This window comes from Notolabrus celidotus, chromosome 8 (assembly GCF_009762535.1).
Source record: "Notolabrus celidotus isolate fNotCel1 chromosome 8, fNotCel1.pri, whole genome shotgun sequence".
In the NCBI taxonomy this organism is placed as follows: domain Eukaryota; kingdom Metazoa; phylum Chordata; class Actinopteri; order Labriformes; family Labridae; genus Notolabrus; species Notolabrus celidotus.
The window spans coordinates 15,778,288-15,793,322 of NC_048279.1; the positions used below are offsets into that span (position 1 = coordinate 15,778,288).

The window sequence follows — 15,035 nt, forward strand, 5'->3', positions numbered from 1 at the left end:
CCTAATTCAACACATCAGATTAGTCTTTAAAGACTGTGTTTTAAGAGGCCTCCTTCAGAATGAATGTGCCTGAAAAACAAAGGTTTGTGTTTGTAATTGCGTTGTCCGTGTTTCTTGTGATCCAACTCAAAAGGCACAAGCCTGTATTACAACAATATGCAGAAAAAGAAATGCTGATTCTTTCAAAATGTTACCAAATTGTTCTGTCAGTTGTGATAGAAAATAACAAATGCACAAACAGTGGCCATTATGGCAAACAACTGTGCTAATGAGAGAGTATATGGTTGTCTTTACAGCAAACACACACCGACAGAACAAGCAGGAGCTCATTTAATAACTACAGGTGTACCTGATCCGTTGCATCAGGCATTCTGTCTTATAATTTGCTTGCTCCCTTATCTGCTACAGGTGACTAAAGAACAAACACAATGCTAATTCCACCTGACAATTTTGGAGGCATACATCACAGGATCTGTTTATGGTGTGAGACAGTATCTCCAGCTCCAATTAAGCATGCCAGAATGAGTTGCAGTGCAGACCACAGCAGCACAGCTCAGAGTTATGGATGAGCAGTCACTCTAGCGATGCCTGACCCTGTGTGCTAATTAGATATGACATTAAAATAACATGAGCCAGAGCCAGACTTGTGCAGAAATTAAAATGCCTTTCGTCCAAGAATCTTCCCATATAACAAATAAGGACAGCCTAATTGGAGTAAGAAGGTTTGTATTAAGCTTTCACATTTTGTGGTAAGAATAGACATTGATATAAAGATTCAATTCTTGCCTATTGCTATTATTGTAGAAGTACTGCAAAGACGGACAAATGGATGGGTCGTAGAATTATTTTTTTTGCTAGTATGTAACATCACTCCTGACTTTTTGAAGAAGTTCTTGGTAAAGTTCAGTGTTTTCTCTAAAACGTTGTCATTAATCTCTTGTAATTATTATTTTCGACTGAATATTTTTGTTAGGAAGTTAAAAATGTGGGTCTTTGATGTTTGCTGATTTTGCTATAGTTGCCAGCTACAGCAAAAGGTGGGCGGCAAAAAACACAACCCAACTCTCTTCAGAAAGCAGCATTCAAAATCTTATTTTAATTTGTATATTTACTCCATAAACATTATTACAAAACTCAGCAAGTTACCAATATTACATTATCACCGTACAGGCTTGATCACAAATATTTAAAACCTTTGCAACAGTTTACAACGAAACAAAAACAAAATAATACTCAAATAATTTACATGAAAATCTATAAAACAGCAAATTGTTCACAAATTATATTTTTTCCAAGTTTTGTATTTTTTTCTTTGCTTATTTGTGTTTTGCACAGTAACACAACACTCTCACAACAAGATCATGGTCTTATTACAAAACTCCCAACAAAATGTAAATATTTCTAGTTTTCTGTTGATACTTTCATATTTTGGTTTTTAAAACCAGAAACTTGTCATTGTATATCCTTTCCACTGCCCATAGAGGCGCATAAAAGGTTACTCACACACACAAATACTTCACAGCACTTTCTAAGAAAAATATACACTTACAAAATATGTTACAAATTGGCACACAAAAAATATACAAGATTTTGTAGTGTCAAGAGTTCATTAAGATTCCTTCTGGTAACAACTCTAGACAGTATATATAAAGCTCGGTAATCTTTTAATGAAAAGAGCAAAAGTAATTCCAATCAATGTCAAAGAATCATGAAGTGAATACATCAAACATAACATTAGAATATACATTCATAAAGAGGGTTAGGTACCTAATCTATTTTGCATTTCTTTTTTTTGTTAAATCTGGGAAAAGAAAGAAACCAAACCAAAAGAAGAAAACAATTGTCGGCTTTCTTAGCACCATTAACATGAGGCAGCTCAACAGTGGCACATTTTAGAAACAAAAAAGAAGAAAATAAAAAAGAAACTATGAACTCAGAGAAGTACATTCAATTTGACAATAGGCAGAAATGAGAGAAGGCAGACTTAATAGGCTTGCAGCCCATGTGGAGCTTCCCATCAGCAGCTTGTCTTGGTCCTAACCCTGATACACTGGAGAAAAGAAACAAAGGATCATGGCAGAGAGGAGAGAAAAAAAGAGACAGAGAAAGATTGATTATGATTCTTGCCATATGCAAGCAATCAATTACCATCACCTGTGCGTAAGAATTATCATATCCAGTGTGACAAGGCCTGTTTTTACATCAAGCTTCCATTTGTCCACACATCACAGAGTAGTCTGATGTAATTACCGCTGTGTCTAAAATTATACTCAACGTTCAAAGCAAAGGGAAAATATAGGCCTATTGTGTGAGTTTAAAACTCTTAAAGATATAGACTTCATAGCCATTTGCTGTGGTTCTGTGTTTCTTCTTAGTCATTCAGTATATATTATCAAAACATTTTATACCCTATCAAACTTGATTGTATGATTCACTTTAAAGTTTTTTTAAGATATTGTGGCAGTGAACAAGCCCAAAGTAACTGATTTAAATAGCCACAGGATCAAATAGCACCATTACTTCTTTAAATTTGTGCCTTTACTTGGCCTTCATTTTTAAGTTGACAGTATTTTCTGATTAAATACTAACCCATCAAACTGAGATGATAATTAACTCAAATGTAAAAAAAAAGAAAAGTAAAGTACCTTCAGAGGAAAGAAAATCAATTTGGACATAATGTAGAAAAGTATCAAAACAATCAGAAACCAAAATACACCGGTGGTGCAATATATAAAAGATGGCGGTGTTAAGAAATGAATTACATGAGAATGCCTAGAAAAATTACTGTTTCAATTACCATGTCAGGTAACATGTAAGTAAGATTCCCAAGTGGAGCTAATGCAAAGACATGCTTTCCTTCAATTACAAGATTACTAATTTGATTTGTACTGAAAACTGCTTTCACATTCACATTTAGTCTAACTGCAAAAATTGCCCTGTCTATTCATGGCTGAAGTGTGCATCAGAATCTCTATGAGTAATAAATTGCCTTGAATATTCAGTACAAAACAGCTATTCAGTGAGGCACAGCCCCATCTGAAAAATAAATTCCTTGCTTACCCTAAAACATCTGCCCTACCCTCTCCTTGGTCCAGAGATAGCTCATGTGAACCTCTTTTTTTTATCTTCTTCCTCTACTGTAGCCTTCAGAGCAGATCTCCCCTTTGCCTCTCTTTTGTTGCTTCTCAGTGCCAGGCGATGTTGAGGTAAATTGAATTTGGCAAACAAAGTTGGGAAAACAAGGAGAATTCAGAGTCTTTCTGATTTGGTTTAGTGAGTGGTGGTGTACCACTGCCAGCTGTTGGTGCCTTTCATCAGAGAAGAGAGAAAAGTCCCAAATAAAGATTTCCTGTGGTGGCAAGTCTCTGTGAGGAGTCTCCAACCCGAGCAGCCAATACTCCAATGGATAGAAAAGAGGAACAGCCAATATTCACACATATATAAGAGGTCATTTACACAGCATTGTTACTTTTGGCACATTGATTTTAAGATTATAATCATCTTTTTTTGCAAATATTGCATGTCCCTGTACAACAACATTGACAAAAATACTCTGAGGGTGGAGCTTTTATGAATTTGCGAGGCGTAAAAATGTAAATTTAGATAACCAGTTCCTCTCAACTCCAGAAGAAAAAGAAATGCTTGATAAAAGGAAATGGGCAATCATTCCAACTTTGAAGGGAAAAAAGACAACGTCTGATATGTACTCAATACAAAATGGTCACATCTTGTGTTCAAGATGTCTTGAGCTTAAATAGGGCTCATTAATTGTCGGTTTCCCTCTTGAAATGAGCCAGGCAGTGTATGACGGACAGCAACAACAGGACATCCATATTCTGCATACAAAAACAGATGAGGAGGTGGGGTGCGTAGATGTCACTCAATGCTTTTGTGTATATAGCTACATCTTTAGGAAAAGGGGAATAAATACATAATTCTGGGGAGCTAGTTCTGCTGAGAAAATACAAAAACAAAGTTCCTCAAAAAGGCGACAGAACTTTTTTCAAGGCTTAATCTTTTTTTTTCAGACAAAAGTAAAACAAACCGACTAGAAGAACAAACAAGGCAGAAACAACAAAAGCAAGAAAAATGCAGCCATGGTCGTTTCAAATCTCAATCAAGCTTGACACAATCACTCAATAGGTAGTTTGCAAAGTACAAGAAGTTTTTCATGCAGATATTAATTTCCTCCTCAGGGCAGTGGGGTTAAAAGGAAGTGGGAGTAGTCAGAGGGAACGTAGTACTCATGCAGCTCTGGCATAACGTCAGTGTAGGTATGCTTGGGAGGTGGGGCTGAGCAGGTAGTGGGGAATAGTGAGAAGGGGGTGCAACAGCAGCTGATAACAAAATATTACCTCAGTTTCTCAAAAGAGGTCATCAGTGCTATGTCCTTATTTGGGTCCCTTTCAGCTCGCTTCCCCTTCAGTGTCTCAATCCGAGGGAACTTTGCACTGGTCTTGTGGCGGTACAGCTTTTTGTGTGCTGGGCCGGGGTTAATAAAGTTGGGTTTATCGAACATGTTACAGCCAAGAGCTAGTTGAGGAAATAAGGGATGGGAGGGGTTGAATTTGGCCTGGTTTTTCCCTCCTTTACCCCCTGCCTTTCTGCCTCTCCCAGCCCCTGTGAGCACAGCTCCTTTTTTCTTCAGGTCGGCCTCTGTGCCTGCCAAGATTTTAAGGGTCTTTAGGTTGAGACTGTTGGCCTCAGAGGGCATGCAGGCCTCAGACATTGGATTCCACAGTGGCTCAATAGATGCCATCATGAACCTTTGGACCTCAGCCATGCCCGAGACAATGTTGGACAGAATATTGGAGGGCTCTTCAAATTCTCTCTGGTCATCCCCAACCAGGCTGTTGCTCTCCGACCAGCCGGTGCCAGACCAGTCTCCAGTGCTACTACTGTCAGTCAGGCCTGTGCCACAACCACCTGCCTGGTTCTTTGCTGCCTTACCCTCCAACATGGCCTTTATCTTTTTGGTGGAACGTGAGTTCTGTTTGGGGGTCTTGACCTTTTCTGACTTTGGAGCTCTTGGAGCCCGGACTTTCTTTGGGCTCTGTCCTGCAGCTGTCTGTTTGCAATTGCCTTTCCTCTTTGACTTTATGCTTTTTGCACCAGTCAACATCTCACCGGTCTGTTCATCAAATTCTGTAGCTTCCAGTTCCTTCTTATCTAAAGTCAACACATCCTGACTGTTAAAGTTGTGAAGCGGGAACTGGCTGTCTTCCACTGTAAATGAATTTGCTGTGTGCTCTTGTTGATGCATAACATCACAGTTCCACTTTGCCTCTCTATTACAGTCCATAGTCATATCATTAACATCTTGGTATTCTCCAGCATTGCCTGCCATCTTCATGTCACGTCCCACCACTTGGGGGGACAGGTTGGGGGTTTCAGGAGGGGAAAGCTCTGACAGTGATGAGTGTCTAAACTTGTCAGGGGTGAAGTTGGAAATGTCCAGCAGGTCTGAGGACTCCCTGAGTGGGGTAAGGGCATCCACACTCTGCTGAATCACCACTTTAGGACTGCAATGAGCTAAGAAGCTGTCTCGGCCCTCCTCCTCACCCTCTCGCTCACAAGACTTGAGGCTGAGGGAGCTGTAATTGCTGGAGGAGGCTGACAGAGAACCCACTGAGTCATAGCTGATGAGCCTGCCATTGTCTGTGCACAGGGACCCTCTCTGGTATTGCACCTGGCCCTCCACACATGGAGGCTGACACACTTGCAGATCTGCCCCCGGCTGCAGCCCAGCCTCAGTCAGGTAGCTCTTCTCATATAGCAGCCTGTCAGCCTCAGGGCTCAGCTGGCTGTAGTTAGACACTGGCATGCTGTCATTCAGGGGCACAGTAGCTGGGAAGTTGTTGGGTAAGATGGGAGTCTCAGGGGTCTCAGGCCCAAAGCTCTGGCTGTGACTTGGGCAGAGCTGTGGGTGCCACATCTGGGGAAAGCTGGGGCAGTTTTGGGGAGACTGTTGGAGCTCTGACTCAGAAGGAGGGGAGAGGACACAGCTCTGAGCAAGCTGTAAAGACGAAAACTGCTTCTCCTCTAGGGATAGCCCCAGAGGATACTGCTGCCTAGAGGGCTGCTGGGGGAAATAAGAGATAGTTGCTCCATTGGAGGAGTCTGTAGCATCTAACAGGGTCTGCAGGTAGCCCCCCGGGATAACAGGGACACCCGCCTCTACCGCCTCTGAGGAGGGAGCTTTTTCAGGAGAGCAGTTGGACGAAACAAAGGGGAATTTCTCCTCAGATGTGTGAGCTGTGGTGGTATTGACAGGGAAATGGGGTTTGACTGTGGTTGTTCTAATGCCTGCCTCTTCTAACCCAGCAGTAAGGGTCTCAATCTGTGCCGCAGCGACACAGACATCCGTTTCATTTGTCACGCTCCTCCTCTCCTCTCCTTCTGCCTCTTTCATTTTCTTGCTCCGCAGCCTGGCTTCGCTTTTGAATTTCCTTATCCTTACTGTTTTATTTCCACCCAATCTCCTCCCCTCCCTCTCCTCCCTCTCCTGGGAGCGGCTCTTGGCTGTGACTGTGTGCGTGATAGAGTTTGTGTCTAATGTCACTGGGAGGCCTGGGGCTGCTGTTATTCCTGCTACCATGGGGGTGGCCTCTTCTTTGCTGACACCTCTCTGGCCCTGATCAGAGAGAGGGGAGCCCTGTGCTGTTGCTGATTGCTCGACAGTGTGAATCCTCTGAACCTTAAGCCTGTTTGCAATCTTGTATTTCCTTTTTGGATGACTAGAGTTAAAAGGGCGATGGTGGCGTCCGTTTAGATGAACGCCGCGTTGTTGTTTATCTCTGGCAGCCAGCTTAAGCTGTTCCTGTCTCTCTCTTTGCCTCTCCTGCCAGAAATCCTTCAGAGGAGCCAGTGCCTCATATTTGCTTACTGTGTCGGTGTTCAGGCTCACAGTCGCATCCACAGGATCTAACTTGCCCAGTTTCACTGACATGAGTCTCTCTCCTTTAAACCTGTTGATGATGATGTACTTGATGACCACTGGTGGCTCTTTCCGACATGATTTCCGACGCTTTTTAGGACACCAGTCTACATCCTCTTCCTCTTTTTGACCAGAGGGAGCTTTCTCTTTTTTCTCAGCATTTTTCTCACTTTCGAGTGAATCAACATCATATAGGTAATCATCACTGTATCTGACCTTTCTCTTGGAGCGCAGACCGTAGTTGAGAGGGTTAGAGGGGCTGAGCAATCTCTTTGAGTGGCCCTTCTTAAATTTGCCCTCCTGCAGGGTGTCTGAGGAGGAGCCAGTGCAGGAGCTGTCATCGCTGAATTCACCTGACTCCTCTGTTGAATTGAAGTCCATTAGGTAGTTGACTTTGGGCGTGGACATGGGTGACCCTTGGGAACCATCAAGGGGGCTCCTACCACTGCAGTCCCCTGTTTTTCCATCCTGTCCGGTCTCCAGTATCAGCTCATCAGTTTTGGGCTGAAGTTCCTCAGCACTCCTCCTCAAGACTCCCACTCCTTCCTCTTTCTTGGCACAGTTGGCCAGGACACTGGGGAAGAAGTTGAACTGTGTCTCTTCCTGAAGCACATTTGTTTTCTCCCTCATGTTGTCCTGGAAAGACTCGTAACGAATTTTCAGTGAACAGACATCACTGCTTAAGGTCGAGTCATCGTCTTCATCGTCAAAGAGATTGTCAACATCCTCCTCAGAGAAGAGATTGACAGACAGTTCATTCTTAGAACAAAGGTCCAGCAGTTCCATTTTGCTCTCGCTGATGAAGGATTCAAAGTAGCCCCAGTCCTGGCCAGCATTGGCCAGCAGAACCTCCTCTCCGCTCACCTTGTCCAATAACAGTCCCTCGTATAGGTTCTTAGCTGTTGCATCATCCTCGGGGTCATCACAGTCTTCTGTTGTTTTGTTTCCATCCACTCTCTTGCCCTCACTTGGGGCTTTCGGTAGAGGAAAGCTAAGTAGCTGGTCAGAGAGGAGCTGTTCTCCATAATGACTCACTGCCTCCCCCGCATGGCTCAGGCACTGGATGCTGATATTGTTGATGTCAGAGAAGTCTTCTCGGCTCACATCTTCTATCCTTGCACTCAGCACAGTCTCTGTGTCAGGGTTGGTGCTGGGGTCATGGGGTGGGTTCTGGATGGAATTAGGGTCAGTAGCATCCCGTGTCTCAATGAAGCAGCCAAGGCAGGTGCGTGCAGGCTGAAGAAGACACTCCTCTGTCAGCGCAGACACAGTGCCAGGCTCCATCATTGTAGTTGGCAGAGGGAGGGCAACAGGCAGCAGAAGGGAACTCTTCTGGGTGTCCCCTTTTGTGTCCCAGGAGCCAACAGCTTGAGCAGGATGTGGTGTGGGAGTGGGGGCGTGGTGAAGGTGCGGGACTACAGTTGGGGTGTCATCAGTGGGAGGGGAGGGGGCCGCTGTCAGGCCCAGAGAGGAGTCAGTGTCGAGGGGAAGAGGGAGTGTTGGTGGTGTAGGCGTGGTCCTCTGGTGTGTTGGGCAGGCCTGCTGTGAAGTCTCTGCAGCAGGAGGAGGAGATGAGGATGGAGGGAGAGCAGCATCGACGAGCCCGCACAGACTCAGATCACAACTCGGCTCACATACCCCTGTTGGAAAAGCAAAAAGGAATTTCAGCTCTTTCAACTCTTTGAACAGTAAGTCTGAAGTTAAATTACATTGTTTTTGTTCTGTAGTTACTCTGACATTTCTTCTCAGCTCCCGAAATGCAATTAGAGTCAATTAACCCCCTGGAGCTTAAAATGTCATTTAGTGATGCCAGCCTTTAACTCTTTGGGTAGCAGATTCAATAAAAGGTAGTAGCGTTGCCAAATTTGTATGGACAACTTCTTGCCCATTAGTGTTTGATGTTCTGATTTAAGATTCTAGACAAAGTAAATTGTGACAGAGTTATTAAAATTCCTTGCTAATTCTCAGGACACATAAAACACAATGAAGGTGACTCACAAACGGGGTCACCTTCATGTGAAGTTAGAATGGTGCCATAAGTGAAAGTGACAAAGAGCTGGAATAAATGCAGTTGTTAATTCAATACACAAAGCCAGCAATTTTTAACACCAGCTTGCATGAAGTAGTGTGAAAAAACTCACTCTGAATGTCTTTAAAGTAGGTGTGTGTGATCAAAGAAGTGATTTCCACAATTAAGCAACATGTGTTTTAGATAGTAGTCACTCTGGTTTAATTTTTTTTTCATTTCATTCACAGACAGAGAAAATGAGAATTCAATCCACAATGTCAGTCATAGGTTTAATGAGAGATACTGTTACTTATGCAAAGGACGGATCTTCCTGGAAAGAAGACAAAAATAATTGTGACATGATTTCTTTTATCAACATGAGAGCTAAATTTGAAATGAAATTACTGAGTCTTCCTGCATTACCTCCCCCCCTCCCTTTAGGATGCCATCTATATAAACGTAGATCCAACTTAGCTCTAAGGTAACAAGACACCATAAAATTATGCATGGCAGGAACAACAGCAGTAATGAATAAATTGAAAGTAAGTTCAGTGATTTCCTCCAGGTCGATTGTGACAATATCTTAATCAGTTGAAAACATCCATCTGATGAGTAACAATCAAAACCCACAGAAGCGGGCTTGTAGCAGCAGGCAGATAGCTTTGTTTGCTCTGCATAATTAGATGACAGCAGCGGAGGCAGGTACGTACGCATGGGACACGACAGGCCCATATGTTGGAGACTGTATAACCAATATCATCTACACCTGCCTCCCTCTACAATCTCAAGCTGCTGCCTCACACTTATTTCTAAAAATCATTGCAGAAAAAAAAAACAAATTGGGAAACATACTATCGCAATTAATGTGCTCACCAAGGTTAACTAGTAAAATTCCCCATTCTATAATGGATGCGCCTAATCATTATTAAGGTATTAACAAATGCTTGAGGGGACAACTGCACAACACAAAGTATTCGTCATTCATATTCAGCATAGCTGAATTGATGGTGAGTCAACCCTTTGAGTGTGGATATGATTTGAGAGTGATTTATCAAGGTAATGAAATTTATGAGAGTGTCTGTCTAGGGCTGTGGCCTGCAGACACATCGGAGTCACCAAGACGCCTACTAAAAGCATACAACTGTGCTGCTGTCACTGGTAATGAAGAAAACCTCAGGAGAAATATGTTCCTTCTCTCTTCCTCCCAGAGTCACAAAAACTGTTAAAGCTGCAGCTCGGCTGCAGGAGCATCTCAGTGAGATGTTTACTATCGGTTCTTTTGGGGCTCTGAGCCAAAATGAACTTAGAGTAAAAGCATGTTTCTGTGGAGAGTCAGGACTATTATCCTTGTCCTAAATGTCCAGATACTTTTTCAGTACATTTCATAGATTGTATAAAGGATGGAAAACATTACAGCTCCCCCAAAAAATCAAAACATTTGGAGATCCCCCGACTGACTGGCTGTGGTACATGTTAGAAAGCGTACCAACTTTATGTTGGCTGATGGGAAATGGGTCAAACTACTAAATCAAAATACACGTCAAATAAATTAGTTTAAAACACAGTTTCTGTAATTAATATGTCTTATGCTGAAGAATGTCCAAGTGTTCTTTTTTCTGAGAATAAAACATTTTTAATTAGTTATATGATGCTATAAATAGGATTGACAGCTTTGTCGATAATTGCAGCTCCCACTGCCAATGCCCACCGTTATAGCCGAGTAGAGGAGGAACAGCTTGAGACTAGTAAACATACAAGAGTCATTTAATTTTCCTGGCAAGAGTCTGCTTCAAACTGACACAAGACCCTGATATGCTGTAGTCTGTAACAACCTGAAGGATCTCTGCAATATTATCGGTAAGTTAAATGTTTGTTTTGGTTAGCCAAAGAGGCCGGCTGTCCCCGACTCCACCTGCCAATCCCTACAGGGCAGACTCTTACTCCAAAATAATGTTAACCACCAATATGTCAGTGCCCATTCTAAGGTATTTATTAATGTACAACGGCAGTAGGGTTAGACGCGTCAATGTCAGTCAATGTTACATTTCCAGACAGTCAATTCTATTGCATATGTTATAAAGAGATGAGCATTGGAGGATTGATGTAATGATTTTAATTCCAAGGTGGAAAAGTTAATTTGGCTTTATTTGGAATTTTATGTAAACAGTGCCAAAGCCTGAAATCTAACAAGTAATTTTGCAGGACTCACAGATAAGGGAAATAAAAAGAAATGATTACTTATCTCTTTCATTAGCCCCGCAAAGACGCCAAGCCACCGAGAGAGGGAAATTACAAAAAAGGTGGAGAAATTAACTTCCTTTATCCTCCCCTGCCCGAATGAAACTTAAGCTGCCACCTAATATTGCCAAAAGATTGTTAAAATTGCTGTGAAACATTCAACTCATATTGAAAAATGTGTTTCCTCAGGGTTTATAATGGATTAACAATCTGTCCTATCCAATGTGTGTGTGCATGTAAGAGGGAGAGAGAGGGAGAGGGTGTGTGCATGCGTGGATGCATGCGTGTGTATGAGAGGGAGAGTGATAGAGTGTGAGTATTGGCTTGAGGGTATAGTGTTATCGAGAGGCCATCTGTCTCCAGCTGGACCATTAGCTCTTCAGCTGTTCAGAATGTGCCACAGATCAGTCAGTCAGACAGGTACACAAACACACATTCAGACACACACACAGACAGGGTCTTACAGCAATGACTGTAGATGACAAATCAAGTTTGACATTTGAGGTCAAAGGGGGCTCAGCAGACACAAATTCACAGATATGCTACGGCAATATTAGGACTGCAACTGAGCTGGCAAATGTAAACAAGATAAACATCCAAAATACTCACTGCTGCCAGAATTCAGTATCTAGCTTACAAAAAGAGCAGCTTATTCACAAATAAAAAACAAGCCTTACACTCTGAGATCATTCTCCACAGATGTAGTTTTGTAATAGTGTTTTGAGGATTGTTACTGAATAGTAACCAAGGCTGGATGTGACACAACTCATGCAAGCTGGCATGGACTGTCACCACAGAGCATATGGAAGGACCCCGGCTGCTGGCAGGAGGTGGTGATCTTCTGATCTCAGCCCTGCCAAGCCCAGCCATGCTAGACAGCCTGACCACCGCCAAACTAGACCAGACCAGACCAGACCAGTTAGCGCTCGGAGCTCTCTGAGTCTGGTTTATCTTTCGAGCCATGACATTCAGGGCTTCACCCACCTGAGCAGTCTGAGCTGCTTTGTGCCAGCCGGCTCTGCAGGGAGACGAGCCCATGCTGAGGGACATGGTCATGGACACAAGGAGAGAGAGAGACAAGTTGGCGTATGTGTCCTTATCTATTAGTGTGTCAGATGCCACACGCACACGCACACGCATCCACACACACACATGCATATATGCACAAATTAGACAGCTATGCTTCTTTCTTTGTTTACAGCACATTTTTAGCCGCTTTATCTGGATAAAAAACAGCATTTGAAGAATATTTCTTTGTGACAACAATCAGTCTCTATTACAGAGCAACTTTGAGAAACATTTCTCGTCGAATGCGATCTATTTTCTGTTCCTGTCCTGTACATATATGCATAGCATTCTCTAAAGAAACATCCCTTCCTCCTTCCTTTTTTACTGGCTTACAAACTACTTGCTGTTTGCAGGAACCTGGTGACCAGAATAAAAATATCCATATAGCCAGTCTTGCTGATGGTCCGGTTTGCCTTTGTGGGTCTGTTTTATAACCAGTTTTAAACTAGTTTCATATGCATACATCCATTCCATCAGGCTGAAGGAATTAAATAGCTCAAATATCACAATATTAAGTACAATGCAAATGAAAACAGCTGACATGTCCCTTTTCTCACTCTAATGGCTTTTTCAAATCATTCCTCACCCCCATCCCCCCTTTCCATCTCCTCCTTCCTCCCTTTTCTACTCGCTATCTCCCTCACTTCAAACTTCCCTGCTCCTTATCCCTGTTATAAGGAGGCTTTCACATTCGTAAAATGCAGAGCTAGCCATTCTGCAGCTCAGCCACCCGGGGCGTTAACTCATCCAGCTGGTAGGCCAGACACAAGCCTCTTGCTACCTATTGCTCCATCTTCACTATATGACATTTTGTGAATGGTGGGGGGAAATCAATCCAGCCAGTACAGGATGTTCATAATAAGTGGTGAGTAACTGCAGTATGATTCATGGCTATCCTCCTCAGAGAGCTGCCCTATTCCCTGCTCAATGGAGACACTTTCACCCTTTCCACCACTCTTTTCCTACTCTCATTCTCCACACTCTCTTTTCCTCTATTCCTTTGAAGGAACAGGCTAGTGCTGGGGATAATCTGTGTGATTCTGCTCAGCTCAGACCCTGCTGAGCCTGACCTGAGCTGAAACAATAAGATAAACCTCATCTAAAGATCAGTGGTGCTTGAGAGGTGAGAGGCAGTGGCTGAAGGTCCTTTGAAAATGCACAATTTCTCTAAAAGTCAATATACAGGTGTATATAAGAAGGTCTGCACTGCAGGAACGTGCAAGAAATTAAAAATCTAGAACCTTCAAATGTTACAATTGAAACATTTGAAGGCTCTAGATTTTAAATGTTTTGTGTTAAAGCTGCCATACAGTGATACATCCGTATTACTGGAATTTACAAACAAGCAACTGTCACAACCTAAAAAAGGCTATAATTAATAAACAGATAATCACAATATTTTTTCTTTACATTCTTCTTCTTTACTCTTGCTTCTAAGAATGGGTGAATGAGAGAGAAATAATGTTTGCACCTATCTGAACGGTTTCAGAAGAAAAGGTAGATGTCATAAAAGAGAGCTGTGGCAGCATCAGGAGAGGGGATTAACAATAGCTTAATAAGCTTCATTTAATGTTTCTTCTCCACTTCTCATTTTGAGAAAAGGCAGGATGTGTTTCATATCCCACATATCTTGTCAAAAAGCTTAAAACTGAGGGTTAAAAGCTAATTTAAGAAAATCTAGTTCCATGGTATTTGCTAATACAAATTGACTTTTAAAAAGTTTTCTCAGATGTGAGAAAATGTTGTCATTTATTCGAAAAGAAATGCTTGATGATTCTTGGGGAAATTAAAACCTCTGCATTGAGATCAACAACTAGGTATCTCTAAATGTTCAAAGCAAATCACAAAGAATCCAGAAAATAATTATTTAATCTGCATTTCTCGTCTAAAAAGAAATAAAATGTATGACTACTATGTATGCATGGTACAAAACTTTTTTTCAAAGTGAATGGTTTTCACCTGTGTTCTCCACTGCATTTGCATTCTCCGGTTCTGAAGTCTTCACGATCAATGTGAGACTGCTGTCTGTTAACACATCCATCGATACGGCTCAACGTTTCACCTCCTATGCATCATTTTGACTGTCCCACCTGTTGAAAAAGAGAAGCAGAGAAACAGGGAGGGTGGAAAGAGGAAAGAGAAAGAGACATAAGTACGAGAGGAATCTTCAAATATAGAATAAGATCAACACGGATACACTAGGTTTTTATCACAGCAAAGAAAGGCAAACATAAAGTTGCAGGAAATATTTAAAAAAGCTCTAAACATAACAAAATCATCAAACCAGCTCTGCAGATTCAACAAACAATCTCTCATTTCTTCTCTGTATTTCTGATTCGTGTCTAAGATTAATTTAAACATAACCAACCAAGAAAGTACACAAGGAATCACAGATCCCAGATCACTATGGAAACTGTATGCCATACTATCCTATTTTAAGCTTCATTTAACATTTATGGCGAAGTTGTTAACCTATGCGAGCCTTACATAGGCAGCTCTGAGCATATTTGTTTATTGTAATTAGCCGACTCCTTCGTTTCTGCGTGCCTCAGCTGCAGGAAAAACCAACCTGGCTCCGAGAGGACAGATAGAAGAGATATGACTGAAGCTGTGACAGCTAACTGCGAACACTCTTACAATCCTTTTTTAACTGTAGGAAGAGATGATGGGAGAAGAAGGGGTGGGGGGTGATGGAGTGTATCTGAAGCAGGATGCAGATGTACAAATGTAACATAAAACAATATGTTTAAATAAAGTGTGGAGAGGCAGAAACTTGTCAGCCTC

General features: G+C 42.2%; 1 protein-coding gene across 1 annotated transcript; it reads right to left on the reverse strand.

Moving 5' to 3' along the window:
• Positions 1-4,179: 4,179 nt before the first annotated feature.
• nexmifb (neurite extension and migration factor b) lies at positions 4,180-14,292 on the reverse strand. Its single transcript, XM_034689236.1, has 2 exons — positions 14,211-14,292; positions 4,180-8,577 (listed from the first exon to the last, which is right to left on the reverse strand). Exons 1-2 carry the CDS (start codon positions 14,290-14,292, stop codon positions 4,352-4,354), a joined length of 4,308 nt encoding a protein of 1,435 aa, XP_034545127.1. The 3' UTR covers positions 4,180-4,351.
• Between the last annotated feature and the right edge of the window lie 743 nt (positions 14,293-15,035).

Coding starts and splice junctions, on each gene's coding strand:
- nexmifb (XM_034689236.1), bottom strand. CDS start 14,292: ATGGATGTGTTAACAGACAGCAGTCTCACATTGATCGTGAAGACTTCA. Junction 8,578..14,210: donor AAATGCAGTGGAGAACACAG/GTGAAAACCATT, acceptor CTTTTCCAACAG/GGGTATGTGAGCCGAGTTGT.